Source organism: Oncorhynchus clarkii, chromosome 20 (assembly GCF_045791955.1).
Source record: "Oncorhynchus clarkii lewisi isolate Uvic-CL-2024 chromosome 20, UVic_Ocla_1.0, whole genome shotgun sequence".
In the NCBI taxonomy this organism is placed as follows: Eukaryota; Metazoa; Chordata; class Actinopteri; order Salmoniformes; family Salmonidae; genus Oncorhynchus; species Oncorhynchus clarkii.
In genome coordinates, this window is record NC_092166.1 from 87,368,117 (window position 1) to 87,395,577 (window position 27,461).

General features: G+C 46.4%; 1 protein-coding gene across 1 annotated transcript in view; it reads left to right on the forward strand.

Moving 5' to 3' along the window:
* The window catches only part of LOC139377019 (protein jagged-1b-like), a 145,361-nt gene that overhangs the window by 61,946 nt on the left and 55,954 nt on the right, over window positions 1–27,461 (forward strand). Inside the window, exons 8-13 of the mRNA XM_071120089.1 lie at window positions 1,685–1,798; window positions 1,895–2,008; window positions 2,705–2,818; window positions 5,797–5,843; window positions 23,628–23,801; window positions 24,713–24,863. Coding sequence (XP_070976190.1) covers window positions 1,685–1,798; window positions 1,895–2,008; window positions 2,705–2,818; window positions 5,797–5,843; window positions 23,628–23,801; window positions 24,713–24,863 — 714 coding nt within the window. The remainder of the gene's footprint in view (window positions 1–1,684; window positions 1,799–1,894; window positions 2,009–2,704; window positions 2,819–5,796; window positions 5,844–23,627; window positions 23,802–24,712; window positions 24,864–27,461) is intronic.

Genomic DNA, 27,461 nt, shown 5'->3' on the forward strand with positions numbered 1-27,461 from the left:
AGTGGTCTTCCTATAGGACACACCACCTCAGTGCTAACAGTATAAATATGGTTCATAGACACATGATTGCTATGTACAACAGCTGTAGGATCAGCAGAGGCATTGAGACAGTTAGAGGGACATACATTAAGTTACTTACATTGTCTACCAATGCTCCTGGTGTAATGTACATTTGCTAAAGCATTATGATGGCTGAATGGATTCAGGGGGCGTATGGGGGTGTACTGATTGGCTGAATGGATTCAGGGGGCGTATGGGGGTGTACTGATTGGCTGAATGGATTCAGGGGGCGTATGGGGGTGTACTGATTGGCTGAATGGATTCAGGGAGCGTAGGGGGGTGTACTGATTGGCTGATTGGATTCTGGGGGCGTAGGGGGGTGTACTGATTGGCTGAATGGATTCAGGGGGCGTAGGGGGGTGTACTGATTGGCTGAATGGATTCAGGGAGCGTAGGGGGGTGTACTGATTGGCTGAATGGATTCAGGGAGCGTAGGGGGGGTGTACTGATTGGCTGAATGGATTCAGGGGGCGTGGGGGGGTGTACTGATTGGCTGAGTGGATTCTGGGGGCGTAGGGGGGTGTACTGATTGGCTGAATGGATTCAGGGAGCGTAGGGGGGTGTACTGATTGGCTGAATGGATTCAGGGAGCGTAGGGGGGGTGTACTGATTGGCTGAATGGATTCAGGGGGCGTGGGGGGTGTACTGATTGGCTGAGTGGATTCTGGGGGCGTAGGGGGGTGTATTTATTGGCTGAGTGGATTCAGTAGGTGTGGGGGGGTATACAAGGGTCCTCTCTGCTCCCAGGTCCTCTCCTCTCCCAGGTCCTCTCTCCTCCCAGGTCCTCTCCTCTCCCAGGTCCTCTCTGCTCCCAGGTCCTCTCTGCTCCTAGGTCCTCTCTGTTCCCAGGTCCTCTCTGCTCCCAGGGCCTCTCTCCTCCCAGGCCCTCTCCGCTCCCAGGCCCTCTCCGCTCCCAGGTCCTCTCTGCTCCCAGGTCTTCTCTGCTCCCAGGTCTTCTCCTCTCCCAGGTCCTCTCTCCTCCCAGGCCCTCTCCGCTCCCAGGCCCTCTCCGCTCCCAGGTCCTCTCTCCTCCCAGGCCCTCTCCGCTCCCAGGCCCTCTCCGCTCCCAGGTCCTCTCTGCTCCCAGGTCTTCTCTGCTCCCAGGTCTTCTCTGCTCCCAGGTCTTCTCCTCTCCCAGGTCCTCTCTGCTCCCAGGTCCTCTCTGATCCCAGGTCCTCTCTGCTCCCAGGTACTCTCTGCTCCCACCCAGGTCCTCTCTGCTCCCAGGTCCTCTCTGCTCCCAGGTCCTCTCTGCTCCCAGGTCCTCTCTGCTCCCAGGTCCTCTCTGCTCCCAGGTCCTCTCTGTTCCCAGGTCTTCTCTGCTCCCAGGTCTTCTCTGCTCCCAGGTCTTCTCTGCTCCCAGGTCCTCTCTGTTCCCAGGTCCTCTCCGCTCCCAGGTCCTCTCTACTTCCAGGTCCTCTCTGCTCCCAGGTCCTCTCCTCTCCCAGGTCCTCTCCTCTCCCAGGTCAGCTCTGCTCCCAGGTCCTCTCTGCTCCCAGGTCCTCTCTGCTCCCAGGTCCTCTCTGCTCCCAGGTCCTCTCCTCTCCCAGGTTTTCTCTGCTCTCATTGGCCAGTCAGTCTCTCCCAGCATGTGTCTTTAACCCTGTCTGTCTTCCCTCCACAGCAGAGCATGCGTGTCTGTCCAACCCCTGCTCTAATGGAGGGAGCTGTGTCGAGACCAGTCAGGGTTATGGGTGTGTATGTGGAGCGGGTTGGAGCGGACCCTCCTGTAGCATCAGTAAGTCTGTATATATACACACACACACACACACACACACACACACACACACACACACACACGGCAGTCCATTAATGTATCTTCCCTGTCTGCTAGATGTTGATGAGTGCTCTCCTAACCCCTGTAACCACGGTGGGACCTGTCAGGATCTGGTTCATGGTTATAAGTGTCACTGTCCTCCTCAGTGGACCGGCAAGACCTGTCGCATAGGTGAGATACACACATTCTCTGTCTCTCTCTCTCTCTCTCTCTCTCTCTCTCTCTCTCTCTCTCTCTCCCTCTTCCTCTGTCTCCCTCTGTCTCTCTCCTTCTGTCTCTCTCTCCCTCTCCCTCTGTTTCCCTCTCTCTCCCTCTCCCCCCTCTCTCTCTCTCTCTCTCCCTCTGTCTCTCTCTCCCTCTGTCTCCCTCTCTCTCTCCTTATGTCTCCCTCTCTCTCCCTCTCTCTCTCTCTCTCTCTCCCTCTGTCTCTCTCTCCATCTGTCTTCCTCTGTCTCTCTCTCCTTCTGTCTTCCTCTGTCTCTCTCTCCTTCTGTCTCCCTCTGTCTCTCTCTCTCTCTCTCTCTCTCTCTCCCTCTGTCTCTCTCTCCATCTGTCTCCCTCTCTCTCTCTCCCTCTCTCTCTCTCCCTCTGTCTCTCTCTCCCTCTGTCTCTCTCTGTCTCCCTCTCTCTCTCTCCCTCTGCCTCTCTCTCCCTCTGTCTCCCTCTGTCTCTCTCTCCTCTCTCTCTTCTCTTCTTTCTACTCCTCTACAACCTCGTTTTCTCAGTTGGATATCTCTATTGCCTTCATTCACTGTGTCTTTGACTTTAACATAGTACTTTATGAACATTGAGTGTAGGAAGTGGACTCATAATGATTATCTGTCTTCACTCTAACCATGCTGTGTTATTAATCCGCCTCCTCTCCAGATGCCAACGAATGCGACAGCAAGCCCTGTGTCAACGCCAACTCCTGCCGCAACCTGATTGGTGGATACTTCTGCGAGTGTGACAATGGTTGGACAGGGCTGAACTGTGACATCAGTGAGTAGAACTGAGACTGTTCTGTTTAGCTGCAGCTCTGTAGCTCTAGAACACCTGTCTCTGTAGCTCTAGAACACCTGTCAATGTAGCTCTAGAACACCTGTCTCTGTAGCTCTAGAACACCTGTCTCTGTAGCTCTAGAACACCTGTCGCTGTAGCTCTAGAACACATGTCTCTGTAGCTCTAGAACACCTGTCTCTGTAGCTCTAGAACAGCTGTCTCTGTAGCTCTAGAACAGCTGTCTCTGTATCTCTAGAACAGCTGTCTCTGTAGCTCTAGAACACCTGTCTCTGTAGGTCTAGAACACCTGCCTCTGTATCTCCAGAACACCTGCCTCTGTAGCTCTAGAACACCTGCCTCTGTAGCTTAAGGACACCTGTCTCTGTAGCTCTAGAACACCTGTCTCTGGGGCTCAAGGACAGCTGTCTCTGTAGCTCTAGACCACCTGTCTTTGTAGCTCTAGAACACCTGTCTCTGGGGCTCTATAACACCTGTAGTAGGGCACTACATAAGGACTAGGATTCACAGGGTAGTAGGGCACTACATAAGGACTAGGATTCACAGGGTAGTAGGGCGCTACATAAGGACTAGGATTCACAGGGTAGTAGGGCACTACATTAGGATTCACAGGGTGGTAGGACACTACATAAGGACTAGGATTCACAGGGTGATAGGACACTACATAAGGACTAGGATTCACAGGGTGGTAGGGCACTACATTAGGATTCACAGGGTAGTAGGGCACTACATAAGGACTAGGAATCACAGGGTAGTAGGGAACTACATAAGGACTAGGATTCACAGGGTGGTAGGGCACTACATAAGGACTAGCATTCACAGGGTGGTAGGGCACTACACGAGGACTAGGATTCACAGGGTAGTAGGGCACTACATAAGGACTAGGATTCACAGGGTGGTAGGACACTACATAAGGACTAGGATTCACAGGGTGGTAGGGCACTACATAAGGACTAGGATTCACAGGGTAGTAGGGCACTACATAAGGACTAGGATTCCCAGGGTGGTAGGGCACTACATAAAGACTAGGATTCACAGGGTAGTAGGGCACTACATAAGGACTAGGATTCACAGGGTAGTAGGACACTACATAAGGACTAGCATTCACAGGGTGGTTGGGCACTACATAAGGACTAGGATTCACAGGGTAGTAGGGCACTACATAAGGACTAGGATTCATAGGGTAGTAGGGTACTACATAAGTACTAGGATTCACAGGGTAGTAGGACACTACATAAGGACTAGGATTCACAGGGTGGTAGGACTCTACATAAGGACTAGGATTCACAGGGTAGTAGGACACTACATAAGGACTATGATTCACAGGGTGGTAGGACACTACATAAGGACTAGGATTCACAGGATGGTAGGACACTACATAAGGAATGGGATGATTCCTTTAAGGGGGGAGGCACTTAATTTCACGGAGGGTGAACAATTCATTACTACATTATCACAGACAAAGTTGATTATCTTGTTTAATACGTGCTCGTAGATAACAGCTGATACATCATCTTTGGTTTCCTGTGTATCTTGATTATCTTGTTTAAAACGTGCTAGTAAATAACAGCTGATACATCATATTTGGTTTCCTGTGTATCTTGATTATCTTGTTTAATACGTGCTATTAGATAACAGCTGATACTTCATCTTTGTTTTCCTGTGTATCTTGATTATCTTGTTTAATACGTGCTAGTAGATAACAGCTGATACATCATCTTTGGTTTCCTCTGTATCTTGATTATCTTGTTTAATACGTGCTAGTCGATAACAGCTGATACGTCATCTTTGTTTTCCTGTGTATCTTGATTATCTTGTTTAATACGTGCTATTAGATAACAGCTGAAACTTCATCTTTGTTTTCCTGTGTATCTTGATTATCTTGTTTAATACGTGCTAATAGATAACAGCTGATACATCATCTTTGGTTTCCTGTGTATCTTGATTATCTTGTTTAATACGTGCTAGTAGACAACAGCTGATACATCATCTTTGGTTTCCTGTGTATCTTGATTATCTTGTTTAATACGTGCTAGTCGATAACAGCTGATACGTCATCTTTGTTTTCCTGTGTATCTTGATTATCTTGTTTAATACGTGGTAGTAGATAACAGCTGATACATCATCTTTGGTTTCCTGTGTATCTTGATTATCTTGTTTAATACGTGCTAGTAGATAACAGCTGATACATCATCTTTGGTTTCCTGTGTATCTTGATTATCTTGTTTAATACGTGCTAGTCGATAACAGCTGATACGTCATCTTTGTTTTCCTGTGTATCTTGATTATCTTGTTTAATACGTGCTAGTAGATAACAGCTGATACATCATCTTTGGTTTCCTGTGTATCTTGATTATCTTGTTTAATACGTGCTAGTCGATAACAGCTGATACGTCATCTTTGTTTTCCTGTGTATCTTGATTATCTTGTTTAATACGTGCTAGTAAATAACAGCTGATACATCATATTTGGTTTCCTGTGTATCTTGATTATCTTGTTTAATACGTGCTAGTCGATAACAGCTGATACGTCATCTTTGGTTTCCTGTGTGTCTTGATTATCTTGTTTAATACGTGCTAGTCGATAACAGCTGATACTTCATCTTTGTTTTCCTGTGTATCTTGATTATCTTGTTTAATACGTGCTAGTAGATAACAGCTGATACATCATCTTTGGTTTCCTGTGTATCTTGATTATCTTGTTTAATACGTGCTAGTCGATAACAGCTGATACGTCATCTTTGGTTTCCTGTGTGTCTTGATTATCTTGTTTAATACGTGCTAGTCGATAACAGCTGATACGTCATCTTTGGTTTCCTGTGTGTCTTGATTATCTTGTTTAATACGTGCTAGTCGATAACAGCTGATACGTCATCTTTGGTTTCCTGTGTGTCTTGATTATCTTGTTTAATACGTGCTATTAGATAACAGCTGATACATCATCTTTGTTTTCCTGTGTAGATCTCAACGACTGTAAAGACCAGTGCCACCACGGAGGAACCTGCATGGTACGTTGTCTCTCCCTCTCTGCATCTCTTGCTCTCTCTACAATTCATTTCAATTCAAGCGGCTTTATTGTCATGGGAAACATATGTTAACATTGCCAAAGCAAGTGAAGTAGATAGTATACAAAAGTGAAATAAACAATAAAAATGAACATTAAACATTACAAAATAAATCAACGTAAATATGGGTTGTATTTACAATGGTGTTTGTTCTTCACTGGTTGCCCTTTTCTTGTGGCAACAGGTCACAAATCTTGCTGCTGTGATGGCACACTGGTATTTCACCCAATAGATATGGGAGTTTATCAAAACTGGGTTTGTTTTCGTATTCTTTGTGGGTCTGTGTAATCTGAGGGAAATATGTGTCTCTAATATGGTCATACATTTGGCAGGAGGTTAGGAAGTGCAGCTCAGTTTCCACCTCATTTTGTGGGCAGTGAGCGCATAGCCTGTCTTCTCTTGAGAGCCATGTCTGCCTACGGCGGCCTTTCTCAATAGCAAGGCTATGCTCACTGAGTCTGTACATAGTCAAAGCTTTCCTTACGTTTGGGTCAGTCACAGTGGTCAGGTATTCTGTCACTGTGTACTCTCTGTTTAGGCCCAATAGCATTCTAGTTTGCTCTGTTTTTTTGTAAATTCTTTCCAATGTGTCAAGTAATTATCTTTTTGTTTTCTCATGATTTGGTTGGGTCTAATTGTGCTGCTGTCCTGGGGCTCTGTGGGTGTGTATGTGTTTGTGAACAGAGCCCCAGAACCAGCTTGCTTAGGGGACTCTTCTCCAGGTTCATCTCTCTGTAGTTGATGGCGAGGGTTGGAGAGGGGAGGGAGGGAGAGGGAGGGGAGGGTTGGAGAGGGGAGGGAGGGAGGGAGAGGGTTGGAGAGGGGAGGGAGGGGGAGGGGAGGGTTGGAGAGGGGAGGGAGGGAGAGGGTTGGAGAGGGGAGGGAGGGGGAGGGGAAGGTTGGAGATGGGGGGGGGTTGGAGAGGGGAGGGAGGGAGAGGGTTGGAGAGGGGAGGGAGGGGGAGGGGAGGGTTGGAGAGGGGGGGGGGTTGGAGAGGGGAGGGAGGGAGAGGGTTGGAGAGGGGAGGGAGGGGGAGGGGAGGGTTGGAGGGGGGGTTGGAGAGGGGAGGGAGGGAGAGGGTTGGAGAGGGTTGGGGAGGGAGGGAGAGGGTTGGAGAGGGGAGGGAGGGGGAGGGGAGGGTTGGAGGGGGGGTTGGAGAGGGGAGGGAGGGAGAGGGTTGGAGAGGGTTGGGGAGGGAGGGAGAGGGTTGTCTTGTTATTGTCCCGTCTTCTCCATTGTCTTGTTATTGTCCCATCTTCTCTATTCTCTTGTTATTGTCCCATCTTCTCTAATGTCTTGTTATTGTCCCGTTGTCCCTCTATTCTCTTGTTATTGTCCCGTCTTCTCTAATGTCTTGTTATTGTCCCGTCTTCTCTAATGTCTTGTTATTGTCCCGTCTTCTCTATTCTCTTGTTATTGTCCCGTCTTCTCTATTGTCTTGTTATTGTCCCGTCTTCTCTATTGTCTTGATATTGTCCCGTCTTCTCTATTGTCTTGTTATTGTCCCGTCTTCTCTATTCTCTTGATATTTTCCCGTCTTCTCTATTGTCTTGTTATTGTCCCGTCTTCTCTATTCTCTTGTTATTGTCCCGTCTTCTCTATTGTCTTATTATTGTCCCGTCTTCTCTATTCTCTTGTTATTGTCCCGTCTTCTCTATTCTCTTGTTATTGTCCCGTCTTCTCTATTCTCTTGTTATTGTCCCGTCTTCTCTAATGTCTTGTTATTGTCCCGTCTTCTCTAATGTCTTGTTATTGTCCCGTCTTCTCTATTGTCTTGTTATTGTCCCATCTTCTCTATTGTCTTGTAATTGTCCCGTCTTCTCTAATGTCTTGTTATTGTCCCGTCTTCTCTATTGTCTTGATATTGTCCCGTCTTCTCTATTGTCTTGTTATTGTCCCGTCTTCTCTATTCTCTTGTTATTGTCCCATCTTCTCTATTGTCTTGTTATTGTCCCGTCTTCTCTATTGTCTTGTTATTGTCCCTTCTTCTCTATTGTCTTGTTATTGTCCCGTCTTCTCTATTGTCTTGTTATTGTCCCGTCTTCTCTATTCTCTTGTTATTGTCCCGTCTTCTCTATTGTCTTGTTATTGTCCCGTCTTCTCTATTGTCTTGTTATTGTCCCGTCTTCTCTATTGTCTTGTTATTGTCCCGTCTTCTCTATTCTCTTGTTATTGTCCCGTCTTCTCTATTGTCTTGTTATTGTCCCGTCTTCTCTATTGTCTTGTTATTGTCCCGTCTTCTCTATTGTCTTGTTATTGTCCCGTCTTCTCTATTGTCTTGTTATTGTCCCGTCTTCTCTATTGTCTTGTTATTGTCCCGTCTTCTCTATTGTCTTGTTATTGTCCCGTCTTCTCTATTGTCTTGTTATTGTCCCGTCTTCTCTATTGTCTTGATAGTCCCGTCTTCTCTATTGTCTTGTTATTGTCCCGTCTTCTCTATTCTCTTGTTATTGTCAAGTCTTCTCTATTGTCTTGTTATTGTCCCGTCTTCTCTATTCTCTTGTTATTGTCCCGTCTTCTCTATTCTCTTGTTATTGTCCCGTCTTCTCTATTCTCTTGTTATTGTCCCGTCTTCTCTAATGTCTTGTTATTGTCCCGTCTTCTCTATTGTCTTGTTATTGTCCCGTCTTCTCTAATGTCTTGTTATTGTCCCGTCTTCTCTATTGTCTTGTTATTGTCCCGTCTTCTCTATTGTCTTGTTATTGTCCCGTCTTCTCTATTGTCTTGTTATTGTCCCGTCTTCTCTATTCTCTTGTTATTGTCCCGTCTTCTCTATTGTCTTGTTATTGTCCCGTCTTCTCTATTCTCTTGTTATTGTCCCGTATTTTCTATTGTCTTGTTATTGTCCCGTCTTCTCTATTGTCTTGTTATTGTCCCGTCTTCTCTATTGTCTTGTTATTGTCCCGTCTTCTCTATTGTCTTGTTATTGTCCCGTCTTCTCTATTGTCTTGTTATTGTCCCGTCTTCTCTATTGTCTTGTTATTGTCCCGTCTTCTCTATTGTCTTGTTATTGTCCCGTCTTCTCTATTGTCTTGTTATTGTCCCGTCTTCTCTATTGTCTTGTTATTGTCCCGTCTTCTCTATTCTCTTGTTATTTTCCCGTCTTCTCTAATGTCTTGTTATTGTCCCGTCTTCTCCATTGTCTTGTTATTGTCCCGTCTTCTCTATTGTCTTGTTATTGTCCCGTCTTCTCTATTGTCTTGTTATTGTCCCGTCTTCTCTATTGTCTTGTTATTGTCCCGTCTTCTCTATTGTCTTGTTATTGTCCCGTCTTCTCTATTGTCTTGTTATTGTCCCGTTTTCTCTATTGTCTTGTTATTGTCCCGTCGTCTCTATTCTCTTGTTATTGTCCCGTCTTCTCTAATGTCTTGTTATTGTCCAGTCTTCTCTAATGTCTTGTTATTGTCCCGTCTTCTCTATTCTCTTGTTATTATCCCGTCTTCTCTATTCTCTTGTTATTGTCCCGTCTTCTCTATTCTCTTGTTATTGTCCCGTCTACTCTATTGTCTTGTTATTGTCCCGTCTTCTCTATTCTCTTGTTATTGTCCCGTCATCTCTATTCTCTTGTTATTGTCCCGTCTTCTCTATTGTCTTGTTATTGTCCCGTCTTCTCTATTGTCTTGTTATTGTCCCGTCTTCTCTATTGTCTTGTTATTGTCCCGTCTTGTCTATTGTCTTGTTATTGTCCCGTCTTCTCTAATGTCTTGTTATTGTCCCGTCTTCTCTATTCTCTTGTTATTGTCCCGTCTTCTCTATTGTCTTGTTATTGTCCCGTCTTCTCTATTCTCTTGTTATTGTCCCGTCTTCTCTATTGTCTTGTTATTGTCCCGTCTTCTCTAATGTCTTGTTATTGTCCCGTCTTCTCTATTGTCTTGATATTGTCCCGTCTTCTCTATTGTCTTGTTATTGTCCCGTCTTCTCTATTGTCTTGTTATTGTCAAGTCTTCTCTATTGTCTTGTTATTGTCCCGTCTTCTCTATTGTCTTGTTATTGTCCCGTCTTCTCTATTCTCTTGTTATTGTCCCGTCTTCTCTATTGTCTTGTTATTGTCCCGTCTTCTCTATTGTCTTGTTATTGTCCCGTCTTCTCTATTGTCTTATTATTGTCCCGTCTTCTCTATTCTCTTGTTATTGTCCCGTCTTCTCTATTCTCTTGTTATTGTCCCGTCTTCTCTATTGTCTTGTTATTGTCCCGTCTTCTCTAATGTCTTGTTAATGTCCCGTCTTCTCTATTGTCTTGATATTGTCCCGTCTTCTCTATTGTCTTGTTATTGTCCCGTCTTCTCTATTCTCTTGTTATTGTCCCGTCTTCTCTATTGTCTTGTTATTGTCCCGTCTTCTCTATTGTCTTGTTATTGTCCCGTCTTCTCTATTGTCTTGTTATTGTCCCGTCTTCTCAATTCTCTTGTTATTGTCCCGTCTTCTCTATTGTCTTGTTATTGTCCCGTCTTCTCTATTGTCTTGTTATTGTCCCGTCTTCTCTATTGTCTTGTTATTGTCCCGTCTTCTCTATTCTCTTGTTATTGTCCCGTCTTCTCTATTCTCTTGTTATTGTCCCGTCCTCTCTATTGTCTTGTTATTGTCCCGTCTTCTCTATTCTCTTGTTATTGTCCCGTCTTCTCTATTGTCTTATTATTGTCCCGTCTTCTCTATTCTCTTGTTATTGTCCCGTCTTCTCTATTGTCTTGTTATTGTCCCGTCTTCTCTATTCTCTTGTTATTGTCCCGTCTTCTCTAATGTCTTGTTATTGTCCTGTCTTCTCTATTGTCTTGTTATTGTCCCGTCTTCTCTATTCTCTTGTTATTGTCCCATCTTCTCTATTGTCTTGTTATTTTCCCGTCTTCTCTAATGTCTTGTTATTGTCCCGTCTTCTCTATTGTCTTGATATTGTCCCGTCTTCTCTATTCTCTTGTTATTGTCCCGTCTTCTCTATTGTCTTGTTATTGTCCCGTCTTCTCTATTGTTTTGTAATTGTCCCGTCTTCTCTATTGTCTTGTTATTGTCCCGTCTTCTCTATTCTCTTGTTATTGTCCCGTCTTCTCTATTCTCTTGTTATTGTCCCGTCTTCTCTAATGTCTTGTTATTGTACCGTCTTCTCTATTGTCTTGTTATTGTCCCGTCTTCTCTATTCTCTTGTTATTGTTCCATCTTCTCTATTGTCTTGTTATTGTCCCGTCTTCTCTATTCTCTTGTTATTGTCCCGTCTTCTCTATTCTCTTGTTATTGTCCCGTCTTCTCTATTCTCTTGTTATTGTCCCGTCTTCTCTATTGTCTTGTTATTGTCCCGTCTTCTCTATTCTCTTGTTATTGTCCCGTCTTCTCTATTGTCTTGTTATTGTCTCGTCTTCTCTAATGTCTTGTTATTGTCCCGTCTTCTCTATTCTCTTGTTATTGTCCCGTCTTCTCTATTGTCTTGTTATTGTCCCGTCTTCTCTATTCTCTTGTTATTGTCCCATCTTCTCTATTGTCTTGTTATTGTCCCGTCTTCTCTAATGTCTTGTTATTGTCCCGTCTTCTCTATTGTCTTGATATTGTCCCGTCTTCTGTATTGTCTTGTTATTGTCCCGTCTTCTCTATTGTCTTGTTATTGTCCCGTCTTCTCTATTCTCTTGTTATTGTCCCGTCTCCTCTAATGTCTTGTTATTGTCCCGTCTTCTCTATTGTCTTGATATTGTCCCGTCTTCTGTATTGTCTTGTTATTGTCCCGTCTTCTCTAATGTCTTGTTATTGTCCCGTCTTCTCTATTCTCTTGTTATTGTCCCGTCTTCTCTATTGTCTTGTTATTGTCCCGTCTTCTCTATTCTCTTGTTATTGTCCCATCTTCTCTATTGTCTTGTTATTGTCCCGTCTTCTCTAATGTCTTGTTATTGTCCCGTCTTCTCTATTGTCTTGATATTGTCCCGTCTTCTGTATTGTCTTGTTATTGTCCCGTCTTCTCTATTCTCTTGTTATTGTCTCGTCTTCTCTAATGTCTTGTTATTGTCCCGTCTTCTCTATTGTCTTGTTGTTGTCCCGTCTTCTCTATTCTCTTGTTATTGTCCCATCTTCTCTATTGTCTTGTTATTGTCCCGTCTTCTCTATTCTCTTGTTATTGTTCCGTCTTCTCTATTCTCTTGTTATTGTCCCGTTGTTATGGTGAGTGAATGAGGACCCAAAAGCGAACTAACTTAAACAGAGCTTCTTTAATAACCAAACATAGGTAGGCTCAGATAGACCGGCAGATTCCGACAGGACAGGACAAGGTTACAGCAAACATGACGATAGTCTGGCTCAGGCATGAAACACAAACAAGAATCCGACAAGGACAGGAACAGAAACAGAGAGAGATATAGGGACCTAATCAGAGGGAAAAAGGGAACAGGTGGGAAACGGGGTGAATGGGTAGTTAGAGGAGACAAGGAACAGCTGGGAGAAAGCGGGGGAGAAAAGGTAACCTAACAACGACCAGCAGAGGGAGACAGGGTGAAGGGAAAGGACAGAGACAAGACACAACATGACAGTACCCCCCCACTCACCGAGCGCCTCCTGGCGCACTCGAGGAGGAAACCTGGCGGCAACGGAGGAAATCCTCGATCAGCGCACGGTCCAGCACGTCCCGAGAGGGAACCCAACTCCTCTCCTCAGGACCGTACCCCTCCCAATCGACAAGGTACTGGTGACCACGGCCCCGAGGACGCATGTCCAAAATCCTGCGGACCCTGTAGATGGGTGCGCCCTCGACAAGGATGGGGGGGGGGGGGGGAAGACGAGCGGGGGCGCGAAGAACGGGCTTAATACAGGAGACATGGAAGACCGGGTGGACGCGACGAAGGTATCGCGGAAGAAGAAGTCGAACTGCGACAGGATTAATGACCCGAGAAATACGGAACGGACCAATGAACCGCGGGGTCAACTTGCGAGAAGCCGTCTTAAGGGGAAGGTTCTGAGTGGAGAGCCAAACTCTCTGACCGCGACAATATCTAGGACTCTTAGTTCTACGCTTATTAGCAGCCCTCACAGTCTGCGCCCTATAACGGCAAAGTGCAGACCTGACCCTCTTCCAGGTGCGCTCGCAACGTTGGACAAAAGCCTGAGCGGAGGGGACGCTGGACTCGGCGAACTGAGATGAGAACAGCGGAGGCTGGTACCCGAGGCTACTCTGAAAAGGAGATAGCCCGGTCGCAGACGAAGGAAGCGAGTTGTGGGCGTATTCTGCCCAGGGGAGCTGTTCTGACCAAGACGCAGGGTTGCGAAAAGAAAGACTGCGTAAGATGCGACCAATAGTCTGATTGGCCCGTTCTGCTTGACCGTTAGACTGGGGGTGAAAGCCGGAAGAGAGACTGACGGAAGCCCCAATCAAACGGCAAAACTCCCTCCAAAATTGAGACGTGAATTGCGGACCTCTGTCCGAAACGACGTCTGACGGAAGGCCATGAATTCTGAAAACGTTCTCGATGATGATTTGTGCCGTCTCTTTAGCAGAAGGAAGCTTAGCAAGGGGAATGAAATGAGCCGCCTTAGAGAACCTATCGACAACCGTAAGAATAACAGTCTTCCCCGCTGACGAAGGCAGTCCGGTGACAAAATCTAAGGCGATGTGAGACCACGGTCGAGAGGGAATAGGAAGCGGCCTGAGACGGCCGGCAGGAGGAGAGTTACCGGACTTAGTCTGCGCGCAGACCGAACAAGCAGCCACGAAACGACGCGTGTCATGCTCCCGGGTGGGCCACCAAAAACGCTGGCGAATGGAAGCAAGCGTACCCCGAACGCCAGGGTGGCCGGCTAACTTGGCAGAGTGAGCCCACTGAAGAACGGCCAGACGAGTAGGAACGGGAACGAAAAGAAGGTTCCTAGGACAAGCGCGCGGCGACGGAGTGTGAGTGAGCGCTTGTTTTACCTGCCTCTCAATTCCCCAGACAGTCAACCCGACAACACGCCCCTCAGGGAGAATCCCCTCGGGGTCAGTGGAGGCTACTGAAGAACTGAAGAGACGAGACAAAGCATCAGGCTTGGTGTTCTTAGAGCCCGGACGATAAGAAATCACGAACTCAAAACGAGCGAAAAACAGCGCCCAACGCGCCTGACGCGCATTAAGTCGTTTGGCAGAACGGATGTACTCAAGGTTCCTATGGTCAGTCCAAACGACAAAAGGAACGGTCGCCCCCTCCAACCACTGTCGCCATTCGCCTAGGGCTAACCGGATGGCGAGCAGTTCGCGGTTACCCACATCATAGTTACGTTCCGACGGCGACAGGCGATGAGAAAAATACGCGCATGGGTGGACCTTGTCGTCAGAGAGGGAGCGCTGAGAAAGAATGGCTCCCACGCCCACCTCTGACGCGTCAACCTCGACAACGAACTGTCTAGAGACGTCAGGTGTAACAAGGATAGGAGCGGATGTAAAACGATTCTTGAGGAGATCAAAAGCTCCCTGGGCGGAAACGGACCACTTAAAGCACGTCTTGACAGAAGTAAGGGCTGTGAGAGGAGCTGCCACCTGACCGAAATTACGGATGAAACGACGATAGAAGTTCGCGAAGCCGAGAAAGCGCTGCAGCTCGACGCGTGACTTAGGGACGGGCCAATCAATGACAGCTTGGACCTTAGCGGGATCCATCTTAATGCCTTCAGCGGAAATAACAGAACCGAGAAATGTGACGGAGGAGGCATGAAAAGTGCACTTCTCAGCCTTCACAAAAAGACAATTCTCTAAAAGGCGCTGGAGGACACGTCGAACGTGCTGAACATGAATCTGGAGTGACGGTGAAAAAATCAGGATATCGTCAAGGTAGACGAAAACAAAGATGTTCAGCATGTCTCTCAGGACATCATTGACTAATGCCTGAAAGACAGCTGGAGCGTTAGCGAGGCCGAAAGGAAGAACCCGGTATTCAAAGTGCCCTAACGGAGTGTTAAACGCCGTCTTCCACTCGTCCCCCTCCCTGATGCGCACGAGATGGTAAGCGTTACGAAGGTCCAACTTAGTGAAAAACCTGGCTCCCTGCAGGATCTCGAAGGCTGAAGACATAAGAGGAAGCGGATAACGATTCTTCACTGTTATGTCATTCAGCCCTCGATAATCTATGCAGGGGCGCAGAGACCCGTCCTTCTTCTTGACAAAAAAAACCCCCGCTCCGGCGGGAGAGGAGGAGGGGACTAAGGTACCGGCGTCAAGAGCTACAGACAAATAATCTTCGAGAGCCTTACGTTCGGGAGCCGACAGAGAGTATAGTCTACCCCGGGGGGGGGTGGTTCCCGGAAGGAGATCAATACTACAATCATACGACCGGTGTGGAGGAAGAGAGGTGGCCCTGGACCGACTGAACACCGTGCGCAGATCGTGATATTCCTCCGGCACCCCTGTCAAATCACCAGGCTCCTCCTGTGAAGAAGAGACAGAGGAAACAGGAGGGATAGCAGACATTAAACATTTCACATGACAAGAGACGTTCCAGGAGAGGATAGAATTACTAGACCAATTAATGGAAGGATTATGACAAACTAGCCAGGGATGGCCCAAAACAACAGGTGTAAAAGGTGAACGAAAAATTAAAAAAGAAATGGTTTCACTATGATTACCAGAAACAGTGAGGGTTAAAGGTAGCGTCTCACGCTGAATCCTGGGGAGAGGACTACCATCCAGGGCGAACAAGGCCGTGGGCTCCTTTAACTGTCTGAGAGGAATGTCATGTTCCCGAGCCCAGGTCTCGTCCATAAAACAGCCCTCCGCCCCAGAGTCTATTAAGGCACTGCAGGAAGCAGACGAACCGGTCCAGCGTAGATGGACCGACAAGGTAGTGCAGGATCTTGAAGGAGAGACAGGAGTAGTAGCGCTCACCAGTAGCCCTCCGCTTACTGACGAGCTCTGGCCTTTTACTGGACATGAAGTGACAAAATGACCAGCGGAACCGCAATAGAGACAGAGGCGGTTGGTGATTCTCCGTTCCCTCTCCTTAGTCGAGATGCGGATACCTCCCAGCTGCATGGGCTCAGCACCCGAGCCGGCAGAGGAAGATGGTAGTGATGCGGAGAGGGGGGCGACGGAGAGCGCGAGCTCCTTTCCACGAGCTCGGTGACGAAGATCAACCCGTCGCTCAATGCGAATAGCGAGTTCAATCAAGGAATCCACGCTGGAAGGAACCTCCCGGGAGAGAATCTCATCCTTTACCTCTGCGCGGAGACCCTCCAGAAGACGAGCGAGCAAGGCCGGCTCGTTCCAGCCACTGGAGACAGCAAGAGTGCGAAACTCAATAGAGTAGTCTGTTATGGATCGATTGCCTTGACATAGGGAAGACAGGGCCCTGGAAGCCTCCTCCCCAAAAACAGATCGATCAAAAACCCGTATCATCTCCTCCTTAAAGTCCTGATACTGGTTAGTACACTCAGCCCTTGCCTCCCAGATTGCCGTGCCCCACTCACGAGCCCGTCCAATAAGGAGAGATATGACGTAGGCGACACGAGCAGTGCTCCTGGAGTAAGTGTTGGGCTGGAGAGAAAACACAATATCACACTGGGTGAGGAACGAGCGGCATTCAGTGGGCTCCCCAGAGTAACACGGCGGGTTATTGATTCTGGGCTCCGGAGATTCGAAAGCCCTGGAAGTGGCCGGTGGATCGAGGCGGAGATGGTGAACCTGTTCTGTGAGGTTGGAGACTTGGGTGGCCAGGGTCTCAACGGCATGTCGAGCAGCAGACACTTCCTGCTCGTGTCTGCCTAGCATCGCTCCCTGGATCCCGACGGCTGAGTGGAGAGGATCCGAAGTCGCTGGGTCCATTCTTGGTCGGATTCTTCTGTTATGGTGAGTGAATGAGGACCCAAAAGCGAACTAACTTAAACAGAGCTTCTTTAATAACCAAACATAGGTAGGCTCAGATAGACCGGCAGATTCCGACAGGACAGGACAAGGTTACAGCAAACATGACGATAGTCTGGCTCAGGCATGAAACACAAACAAGAATCCGACAAGGACAGGAACAGAAACAGAGAGAGATATAGGGACCTAATCAGAGGGAAAAAGGGAACAGGTGGGAAACGGGGTGAATGGGTAGTTAGAGGAGACAAGGAACAGCTGGGAGAAAGCGGGGGAGAAAAGGTAACCTAACAACGACCAGCAGAGGGAGACAGGGTGAAGGGAAAGGACAGAGACAAGACACAACATGACACCCGTCTTCTCTATTGTCTTGTTATTGTCCCGTCTTCTCTAATGTCTTGTTATTGTCCCGTCTTCTCTATTGTCTTGTTATTGTCCCGTCTTCTCTAATGTCTTGTTATTGTCCCGTCTTCTCTATTGTCTTGATATTGTCCCGTCTTCTCTATTGTCTTGTTATTGTCCCGTCTTCTCTATTCTCTTGTTATTGTCCCGTCTTCTCTATTGTCTTGTTATTGTCCCGTCTTCTCTATTGTCTTGTTATTGTCCCGTCTTCTCTATTGTCTTTTTATTGTCCCTTCTTCTCTATTCTCTTGTTATTGTCCCGTCTTCTCTATTGTCTTATTATTGTCCCGTCTTCTCTATTCTCTTGTTATTGTCCCGTCTTCTCTATTCTCTTGTTATTGTCCCGTCTTCTCTATTCTCTTGTTATTGTCCCGTCTTCTCTAATGTCTTGTTATTGTCCCGTCTTCTCTATTGTCTTGTTATTGTCCCGTCTTCTCTATTGTCTTGTTATTGTCCCGTCTTCTCTATTGTCTTGTTATTGTCCCGTCTTCTCTATTCTCTTGTTATTGTCCCGTCTTCTCTATTGTCTTGTTATTGTCCCGTCTTCTCTATTGTCTTGCTGCTGTCCTGGGAGTCTGTGGGTGTGTATGTGTTTGTGAACATTGCCCCAGAACCAGCTTGCTTAGGGGACTCTTCTCCAGGTTCATCTCTCTGTAGTTGATGGCGAGGGTTGGAGAGGGGAGGGAGGGAGAGGGAGGGGAGGGTTGGAGAGGGGAGGGAGGGAGGGAGAGTTTTGGAGAGGGGAGAGAGGGGGAGGGGAGGGTTGGAGAAGGGAGGGAGGGAGAGGGTTGGAGAGGGGGGGGTTGGAGAGGGGAGGGAGGGAGAGGGTTGGAGAGGGGATTGAGGGGGAGGGGAGGGAGGGAGGGAGAGGGTTGGAGAGGGGAGGGAGGGAGGGAGAGGGTTGGAGAGGGGAGGGATGGAGAGGAAGCTGAACACCCTGTTGGGTTGTAAAGTTGGTCTGGAATTCCTCAATAAAATGAAACATAAGGAATGGAGGCAGAGGGTTGGAGAGGGGAGGGAGGGAGAGGGTTGGAGAGGGGAGGGAGGGAGAGGGGAGGGAGGGAGAGGGTTGGAGAGGGTTGGAGAGGGGAGGGAGGGAGAGAGAGGCACGCAGGGCGAAGAGAGGGAGAGGGAGTCATTGGGTTCAGTGGGCTTGGTAACTAAGGAAAGGGGAGAGGGAATAAGAGGTAGAAGGGTATAGACATCGAGGGAGTCCCGTCTTCTCTATTGTCTTGTTATTATCCCGTCTTCTCTAATGGGTTGTTATTGTCCCGTCTTCTCTATTGTCCTGTTATTGTCCCGTCTTCTCTATTGTCTTGTTATTGTCCCGTCTTCTCTATTCTCTTGTTATTGTCCCGTCTTCTCTATTGTCTTGTTATTGTCCCGTCTTCTCTATTGTCTTGTTATTGTCCCGTCTTCTCTATTCTCTTGTTATTGTCCCATCTTCTCTATTGTCTTGTTATTGTCCCGTCTTCTCTAATGTCTTGTTATTGTCCCGTCTTCTCTATTGTCTTGTTATTGTCCCGTCTTCTCTATTGTCTTGATATTGTCCTGTCTTCTCTATTGTCTTGTTATTGTCCCGTCTTCTCTATTCTCTTGTTATTGTCCCGTCTTCTCTATTGTCTTGTTATTGTCCCGTCTTCTCTATTGTCTTGTTATTGTCCCGTCTTCTCTATTCTCTTGTTATTGTCCCGTCTTCTCTATTCTCTTGTTATTGTCCCGTCTTCTCTAATGTCTTGTTATTGTCCCGTCTTCTCTATTGTCTTGTTATTGTCCCGTCTTCTCTATTCTCTTGTTATTGTCCCATCTTCTCTATTGTCTTGTTATTGTTCCGTCTTCTCTATTGTCTTGTTATTGTCCCGTCTTCTCTAATGTCTTGTTATTGTCCCTTCTTCTCTATTGTCTTGTTATTGTCCCGTCTTCTCTATTCTCTTGTTATTGTCCTGTCTTCTCTATTCTCTTGTTATTGTCCCGTCTTCTCTAATGTCTTATTATTGTCCCGTCTTCTCTATTCTCTTGTTATTGTTCCGTCTTCTCTATTCTCTTGTTATTGTCCCGTCTTCTCTATTCTCTTGTTATTGTCCCGTCTTCTCTAATGTCTTGTTATTGTCCCGTCTTCTCTATTGTCTTGTTATTGTCCCGTCTTCTCTATTCTCTTGTTATTGTCCCGTCTTCTCTATTGTCTTATTATTGTCCCGTCTTCTCTATTCTCTTGTTATTGTTCCGTCTTCTCTATTCTCTTGTTATTGTCCCGTCTTCTCTATTGTCTTGTTATTGTCCCGTCTTCTCTATTGTCTTGTTATTGTCCCGTCTTCTCTATTCTCTTGTTATTGTCCCGTCTTCTCTATTGTCTTGTTATTGTCCCGTCTTCTCTAATGTCTTGTTATTGTCCCGTCTTCTCTATTGTCTTGTTATTGTCCCGTCTTCTCTAATGTCTTGTTATTGTCCCGTCTTCTCTTTTCTCTTGTTATTGTCCCGTCTTCTCTATTGTCTTGTTATTGTCCCGTCTTCTCTATTATCTTGTTATTGTCCCGTCTTCTCTATTCTCTTGTTATTGTCCCGTCTTCTCTATTGTCTTATTATTGTCCCGTCTTCTCTATTCTCTTGTTATTGTTCCGTCTTCTCTATTCTCTTGTTATTGTCCCGTCTTCTCTATTGTCTTGCTGCTGTCCCGTCTTCTCTATTGTCTTGTTATTGTCCCGTCTTCTCTATTCTCTTGTTATTGTCCCGTCTTCTCTATTGTCTTATTATTGTCCCGTCTTCTCTATTCTCTTGTTATTGTTCCGTCTTCTCTATTCTCTTGTTATTGTCCCGTCTTCTCTATTCTCTTGTTATTGTCCCTTCTTCTCTATTGTCTTGATATTGTCCCGTCTTCTCTATTCTCTTGTTATTGTCCCGTCTTCTCTATTCTCTTGTTATTGTCCCGTCTTCTCTATTCTCTTGTTATTGTCCCGTCTTCTCTATTCTCTTGTTATTGTCCCGTCTTCTCTATTGTCTTGTTATTGTCCCGTCTTCTCTATTGTCTTGTTATTGTCCCGTCTTCTCTATTGTCTTGTTATTGTCCCGTCTTCTCTATTGTCTTGTTATTGTCCCGTCTTCTCTATTCTCTTGTTATTGTCCCGTCTTCTCTATTGTCTTGTTATTGTCCCGTCTTCTCTATTGTCTTGTTATTGTCCCGTCTTCTCTATTGTCTTGTTATTGTCCCGTCTTCTCCATTGTCTTGTTATTGTCCCGTCTTCTCTATTGTCTTGTTATTGTCCCGTCTTCTCTATTGTCTTGTTATTGTCCCGTCTTCTCTATTGTCTTGTTATTGTCCCGTCTTCTCTATTGTCTTGTTATTGTCCCTTCTTCTCTATTGTCTTGTTATTGTCCCGTCTTCTCTATTGTCTTGTTATTGTCCCGTCTTCTCTATTCTCTTGTTATTGTCCCGTCTTCTCTATTCTCTTGTTATTGTCCCGTCTTCTCTATTGTCTTGTTATTGTCCCGTCTTCTCTATTCTCTTGTTATTGTCCCGTCTTCTCTATTGTCTTATTATTGTCCCGTCTTCTCTATTCTCTTGTTATTGTTCCGTCTTCTCTATTCTCTTGTTATTGTCCCGTCTTCTCTATTGTCTTGCTGCTGTCCCGTCTTCTCTATTGTCTTGTTATTGTCCCGTCTTCTCTATTGTCTTGTTATTGTCCCGTCTTCTCTATTGTCTTGTTATTGTCCCGTCTTCTCTATTCTCTTGTTATTGTCCCGTCTTCTCTATTGTCTTGTTATTGTCCCGTCTTCTCTAATGTCTTGTTATTGTCCCGTCTTCTCTATTGTCTTGTTATTGTCCCGTCTTCTCTATTGTCTTGTTATTGTCCCGTCTTCTCTATTGTCTTGCTGCTGTCCCGTCTTCTCTATTGTCTTGTTATTGTCCCGTCTTCTCTATTGTCTTGTTATTGTCCCGTCTTCTCTATTGTCTTGTTATTGTCCCGTCTTCTCTATTCTCTTGTTATTGTCCCGTCTTCTCTATTGTCTTGTTATTGTCCCGTCTTCTCTAATGTCTTGTTATTGTCCCGTCTTCTCTATTGTCTTGTTATTGTCCCGTCTTCTCTATTCTCTTGTTATTGTCCCGTCTTCTCTATTGTCTTGTTATTGTCCCGTTTTCTCTATTGTCTTGTTATTGTCCCGTCTTCTCTATTGTCTTGTTATTGTCCCATCTTCTCTATTGTCTTGTTATTGTCCCGTCTTCTCTATTCTCTTGTTATTGTCCCGTCTTCTCTATTGTCTTGTTATTGTCCCGTCTTCTCTATTGTCTTGTTATTGTCCCGTCTTCTCTATTGTCTTGTTATTGTCCCGTCTTCTCTATTGTCTTGTTATTGTCCCGTCTTCTCTATTGTCTTGTTATTGTCCCGTCTTCTCTATTGTCTTGTTATTGTCCCTTCTTCTCTATTGTCTTGATATTGTCCCGTCTTCTCTATTCTCTTGTTATTGTCCCGTCTTCTCTATTCTCTTGTTATTGTCCCGTCTTCTCTATTCTCTTGTTATTGTCCCGTCTTCTCTATTCTCTTGTTATTGTCCCGTCTTCTCTATTGTCTTGTTATTGTCCCGTCTTCTCTATTCTCTTGTTATTGTCCCGTCTTCTCTATTGTCTTGTTATTGTCCCGTCTTCTCTATTGTCTTGTTATTGTCCCGTCTTCTCTATTGTCTTGTTATTGTCCCGTCTTCTCTATTCTCTTGTTATTGTCCCGTCTTCTCTATTGTCTTGTTATTGTCCCGTCTTCTCTATTGTCTTGTTATTGTCCCGTCTTCTCTATTGTCTTGTTATTGTCCCGTCTTCTCCATTGTCTTGTTATTGTCCCGTCTTCTCCATTGTCTTGTTATTGTCCCGTCTTCTCTATTGTCTTGTTATTGTCCCGTCTTCTCTATTGTCTTGTTATTGTCCCGTCTTCTCTATTGTCTTGTTATTGTCCCTTCTTCTCTATTGTCTTGTTATTGTCCCTTCTTCTCTATTGTCTTGTTATTGTCCCGTCTTCTCTATTGTCTTGTTATTGTCCCGTCTTCTCTATTCTCTTGTTATTGTCCCGTCTTCTCTATTCTCTTGTTATTGTCCCGTCTTCTCTATTGTCTTGTTATTGTCCCGTCTTCTCTATTGTCTTGTTATTGTCCCGTCTTCTCTATTCTCTTGTTATTGTCCCGTCTTCTCTATTGTCTTGTTATTGTCCCGTCTTCTCTATTCTCTTGTTATTGTCCCGTCTTCTCTATTCTCTTGTTATTATCCCGTCTTCTCTATTCTCTTGTTATTGTCCCATCTTCTCTATTGTCTTGTTATTGTCCCTTCTTCTCTATTGTCTTGTTATTGTCCCTTCTTCTCTATTGTCTTGTTATTGTCCCGTCTTCTCTAATGTCTTGTTATTGTCCCGTCTTCTCTATTGTCTTGTTATTGTCCCGTCTTCTCTAATGTCTTGTTATTGTCCCGTCTTCTCTATTGTCTTGTTATTGTCCCGTCTTCTCTATTCTCTTATGGGTATCTCCTGTGTCTAACAGTAGTCATGCTGGACCCATCCTGTGTGAGTTGTAGTTACCATCCATTCTCTTGTCTTTCTTAATGAAGTCCTTATGTAACATGACCTATAGGATCCTCTGGGGCGGTTATTGAGCCGAAAGGGGTCCCCCTAAACCTCAAGTTTAAAGGAGTTGTTCATCCTATACTGCTTTAGTTGAACCCAAATGGTTCTCTAATGAACCCTTTATGGTTGTCTCCAATGAACCCTTTATGGTTCTCTCTAATGAACCCTTTATAATTGTTTCTAGTGAACCCTGTATGGTTCTCTAATGAACCCTTTATGGTTCTCTCTAATAAACCCTTTATGGTTCTCTAATAAACCTTTTATGGTTCTCTAATAAACCCTTTATGGTTCTCTAATGAACCCTTTATGGTTCTCTAAATAGCCCTTTAGGTTGTCTCTGATGAACCCTTTATCTAATGAACCCTGTATGGTTCTCTAATGAACCCTTTATGGTTCTCTAAATAGCCCTTTATGGTTCTCTAATGAACCCTTTATCTAATGAACCCTTTATGGTTCTCTCTAATGAACCCTTTATGGTTCTCTAAATAGCCCTTTATGGTTCTCTAAATAGCCCTTTATGGTTATCTCTAATGAACCCTTTATAGTTCTCTAATGAACCCTTTATAGTTGTGTCTAACCAACCCTTTATGGTTCTCTAATGAACCCTTTATAGTTCTCTAATGAACCCTTTATAGTTGTCTCTAATGAACCCTTTATGGTTCTCTAATGAACCCTTTATAGTTCTCTAATGAACCCTTTATAGTTGTCTCTAATGAACCTTTTATGGTTCTCTCTAATGAACCCTTTATAGTTCTCTAATGAACCCTTTATAGTTCTCTAATGAACCCTTTATAGTTCTCTAATGAACCCTTTATAGTTGTGTCTAACCAACCCTTTATGGTTCTCTAATGAACCCTTTATGGTTCTCTAATGAACCCTTTATGGTTCTCTAATGAACCCTTTATGGTTCTCTAATGAACCCTTTATGGTTGTCTAACAGGACTTGGTGAACGGGTACCGCTGTGTGTGTCCTGCGGGTTACTCTGGAGACCACTGTGAGAGAGATGTGGATGAGTGTGCCGGCGCTCCCTGTCTGAACGGCGGGCGATGCCAAGACCAGGTCAACGGATTCACCTGCCTCTGTCTGGCCGGGTTCTCTGGACATTTCTGCCAAGTGAGCATTGTGCAACGCTCAAACCCTTCCCCATTCCCATTCCTACATACTGCTTACTAACTAAGGCATCAAACAGAAGAACATGTACTAAAATAGGGAGGGACTACCTGGAATTTTCCAAAAAGAAACACTTGAAAAAAATGTCCGTTGCAAAATGTTTTAAAACCTTTTATATTGCATGCCCTGATGAACACAACTCTAGATTGCTTTAGTTCTGGATTGATTGGCCAGTCTCCCTCTTCTGCCCTCCAACCACCATGACTGTTGTTCACTGATGTTTAATGTCAAGGCTTTGTAAAGCTGATCTCCAGGCTGCTTCTCTGTGTTGGAGACATTCCTCAAAGTTTCAACCCAGACTCTCTGAGGAAGTCAATTATGTCTCCGACTTCTTTCCCCTCCTTCCTTCTCTCTCTGTGTGGGTGGTTATTGGCTGGCTCCTATCGGGAGGATGCTGTTGGCTGGGATGATATGTTAGATATTATGTCTCACTCTCTCTGTCTCTTTGTCTCTCTCTCTCTCTCTCTCTCTCTCTCTCTACTGTCTCTCTGTCTCTGTCTCTCTCTACTGTCTCTCTGTCTCTGTCTCTCTCTCTCTCTCTCTCTCTCTCTCTCTCTCTCTCTCTCTCTCTCTCTCTCCTACTGTCTCTCTGTCTCTCTCTCTCTACTGTCTCTCTGTCTCTGTCTGTCTCTCTCTCTGTCTCTCTCTCTCTCTCTCACTCTCTCTCTACTGTCTCTCTCTACTGTCTCTCTGTCTCTGTCTCTCTCTCTGTCTCTGTCTCTATCTCTCTCTCTGTCTCTCTCTCTCTGTCTCTCTGTCTCTCTCTCTCCGTCTCTCTCTGTCTCTCTCTATCTCTGTCTCTCTCTGTCTCTCTCTCTCTGTCTCTCTCTCTGTCTCTCTCTCTCTGTATCAAGTTGGATATAGACTACTGCTTTGCCAACCCTTGTCAGAACGGGGCTCTATGCTTCAACGTGGCTAAAGACTACTACTGTGGCTGTTCAGAAGACTACGAGGGAAAAAACTGCTCTCACCTCAAAGACCACTGTCACACCACCACGTGCAAAGGTACCCCCTTCTCTCCCACTTCCTCTTGTCTCCCTCTTCCCCCTTCTCTACCTCTTCCTCCTCTTCCACTTCTCTCCCTCTCCACCTCCTCTGTCTTCTCTCCCCTCCCCCCTTCTCCCTCTCCCTTCTCTTCCCCTCTTCTCCCTCTCCCTTCTCTTCCCCTCTTCTCCCTCTCCCTTCTCTTCCCCTCTTCTCCCTCTCCCTTCCCTCCCCCTTCTCCCTCTCCCTTCCCTCCCCCCTTCTCCCTCTCCCTTCCCTCTCCCTTCTCTTCCCCTCTTTTCCCTCTCCCTGCCCCCCCTTCTCCCTCTCCCTTCCCTCCCCCTTCTCCCTTCCCTCCCCCCTTCTCCCTCTCCCTTCTATTCCCCTCTTCTCCCTCTCCCTTCTCTTCCCCTCTTCTCCCTCTCCCTTCCCTCCCCCTTCTCCCTCTCCATTCCCTCCCCCCTTCTCCCTCTCCCTTCCCTCTCCCTTCTCTTCCCCTCTTTTCCCTCTCCCTGCCCCCCCTTCTCCCTCTCCCTTCCCTCCCCCTTCTCCCTTCCCTCCCCCCTTCTCCCTCTCCCTTCTATTCCCCTCTTCTCCCTCTCCCTTCTCTTCCCCTCTTCTCTCCCTTCTCTTCCCCTCTTCTCCCTCTCCCTTCCCTCCCCCTTCTCCCTCTCCATTCCCTCCCCCTTCTCCCTCTCCCTTCCCTCCCCCCTTCTCCCTCTCCCTTCTCTTCCCCTCTTCTCCCTCTCCCTTCCCCCCCTTCTCCCTCTCCCTTCTATTCCCCTCTTCTCCCTCTCCCTTCTCTTCTCCCTCTCCCTTCTCTTCCCCTCTTTTCCCTCTCCCTTCCCTTCCCTCCCCCCTCTCCCTTCCCTCCCCCTTCTCCCTCTCCCTTCTCTTCTCCCTCTCCCTTCCCTCCCTCTTCTCTCTCTCCCTTCTCTTCCTCTCTTCACCCTCTCCCTTCCCTCCCCCTTCTCCCTCTCCCTTCTCTTCCCCTCTTCTCCCTCTCCCTTCCCCCCTTCTCCCTCTCCCTCTCCTTCCCTCCCCTCTTCTCCCTCTCTCTTCTCTTCCCCTCTTCTCCCTCTCCCTTCTCTTCCCCTCTTCTCCCTCTCCCTTCCCTCCCTCTTCTCTCTCTCCCTTATCTTCCTCTCTTCTCCCTCTCCCTTCCCTCCCCCTTCTCCCTCTCCCTTCTCTTCCCCTCTTCTCCCTCTCCCTTCCCCCCCTTCTCCCTCTCCCTCTCCCTTCCCTCCCCTCTTCTCTCTCTCCCTTCTCTTCCCCTCTTCTCCCTCTCCCTTCCTTCCCCCTTCTCCCTTCCCTTCCCTCCCCTCTTCTCCCCCCCCCCCTTCTCCCTCTCCCCCACTTCTCCCTCTCCCTTCCCTCCCCTCTTCTCCCTCTCCCTTCTCTTCCCCTCTTCTCCCTCTCCCTTCTCTTCCCCTCTTCTCCCTCTCCCTTCCCTCCCCCCTTCCCTCCCCCTTCTCCCTCTCCCTTCTCTTCCCCTCTTCTCCCTCTCCCTTCCCTTGTCTCCCTCTTCCCTCTTCTCTACCTCTTCCTCCTCTTCCTCTTCTCTCCCTCCTCTGTCTCTGTTTTCTCTGTTGAGATCATTTCCTTTTGAATTTCTAGCCAGATGTAAAAGGTTCCTGTTTTGATTAATTTAATAGAGTGAGTTAGATGTGCTCTATACCAAATTAGCATACCCCCTGAGTCCCTTCCCTGTTTCACACCTGGTAGTTTGGTGGATGGGACTACCAGCTCTCTGTAACCTAGAGGGCAACCAGTGGGTCCATCTCCTCTATACCACCCACCTGGTAGTGTGGTGGATGGGAATACCAGCTCTCTGTAACCTATTGGGAAACCAGTGGGTCCATCTCCTCTATACCACTCACCTGGTAGTTTGGTGGATGGGACTACCAGCTCTCTGTAACCTAGAGGGCAACCAGTGGGTCCATCTCCTCTATACCACCCACCTGGTAGTTTGGTGGATGGGACTACCAGCTCTCTGTAACCTATTGGGAAACCAGTGGGTCCATCTCCTCTATACCACCCACCTGGTAGTTTGGTGGATGGGACTACCAGCTCTCTGTAACCTAGAGGACAACCAGTGGGTCCATCTCCTCTATACCATGTTTCTTCTTGGATGACAATGTCTGTATTTCTCATTTCTAATTTCTTTGCTGAAGTCCAGGTTCCTGCTCTTTGGCCCAAAGGCAGATGACCTCGGGCCTTGGATATTCCAGGATGATATAGTGAAGGCTTTCAAATCAAAGTTTATTCATGCGCTTACTGACAGGCAATAGTGCAAAAAAATTATTAGGTGAACAATAGTTAGGTAATTAAATAAAACAACAGTAAAAAGACAGTCTATATACGAGGCTATAAAATTAGCGAGGCTACATACAGACACCGGTTAGTCAGGCTGATTGAGGTAGTATGTACATGTAGATATGGTTAAAGTGACTATGCATGTTTGATGAACAGAGAGTATCAGTAGCGTAAAAAGAGGGGTTGGTGGGTGGTGGGACACAATGCAGATAGCCCGGTTAGCCAATGTGCTGGAGCACTGGTTGGTCGGGTCAATACCCCAAGGAATTGCAACTCAATATTAGGAAGGTGTGCCTGATGTTT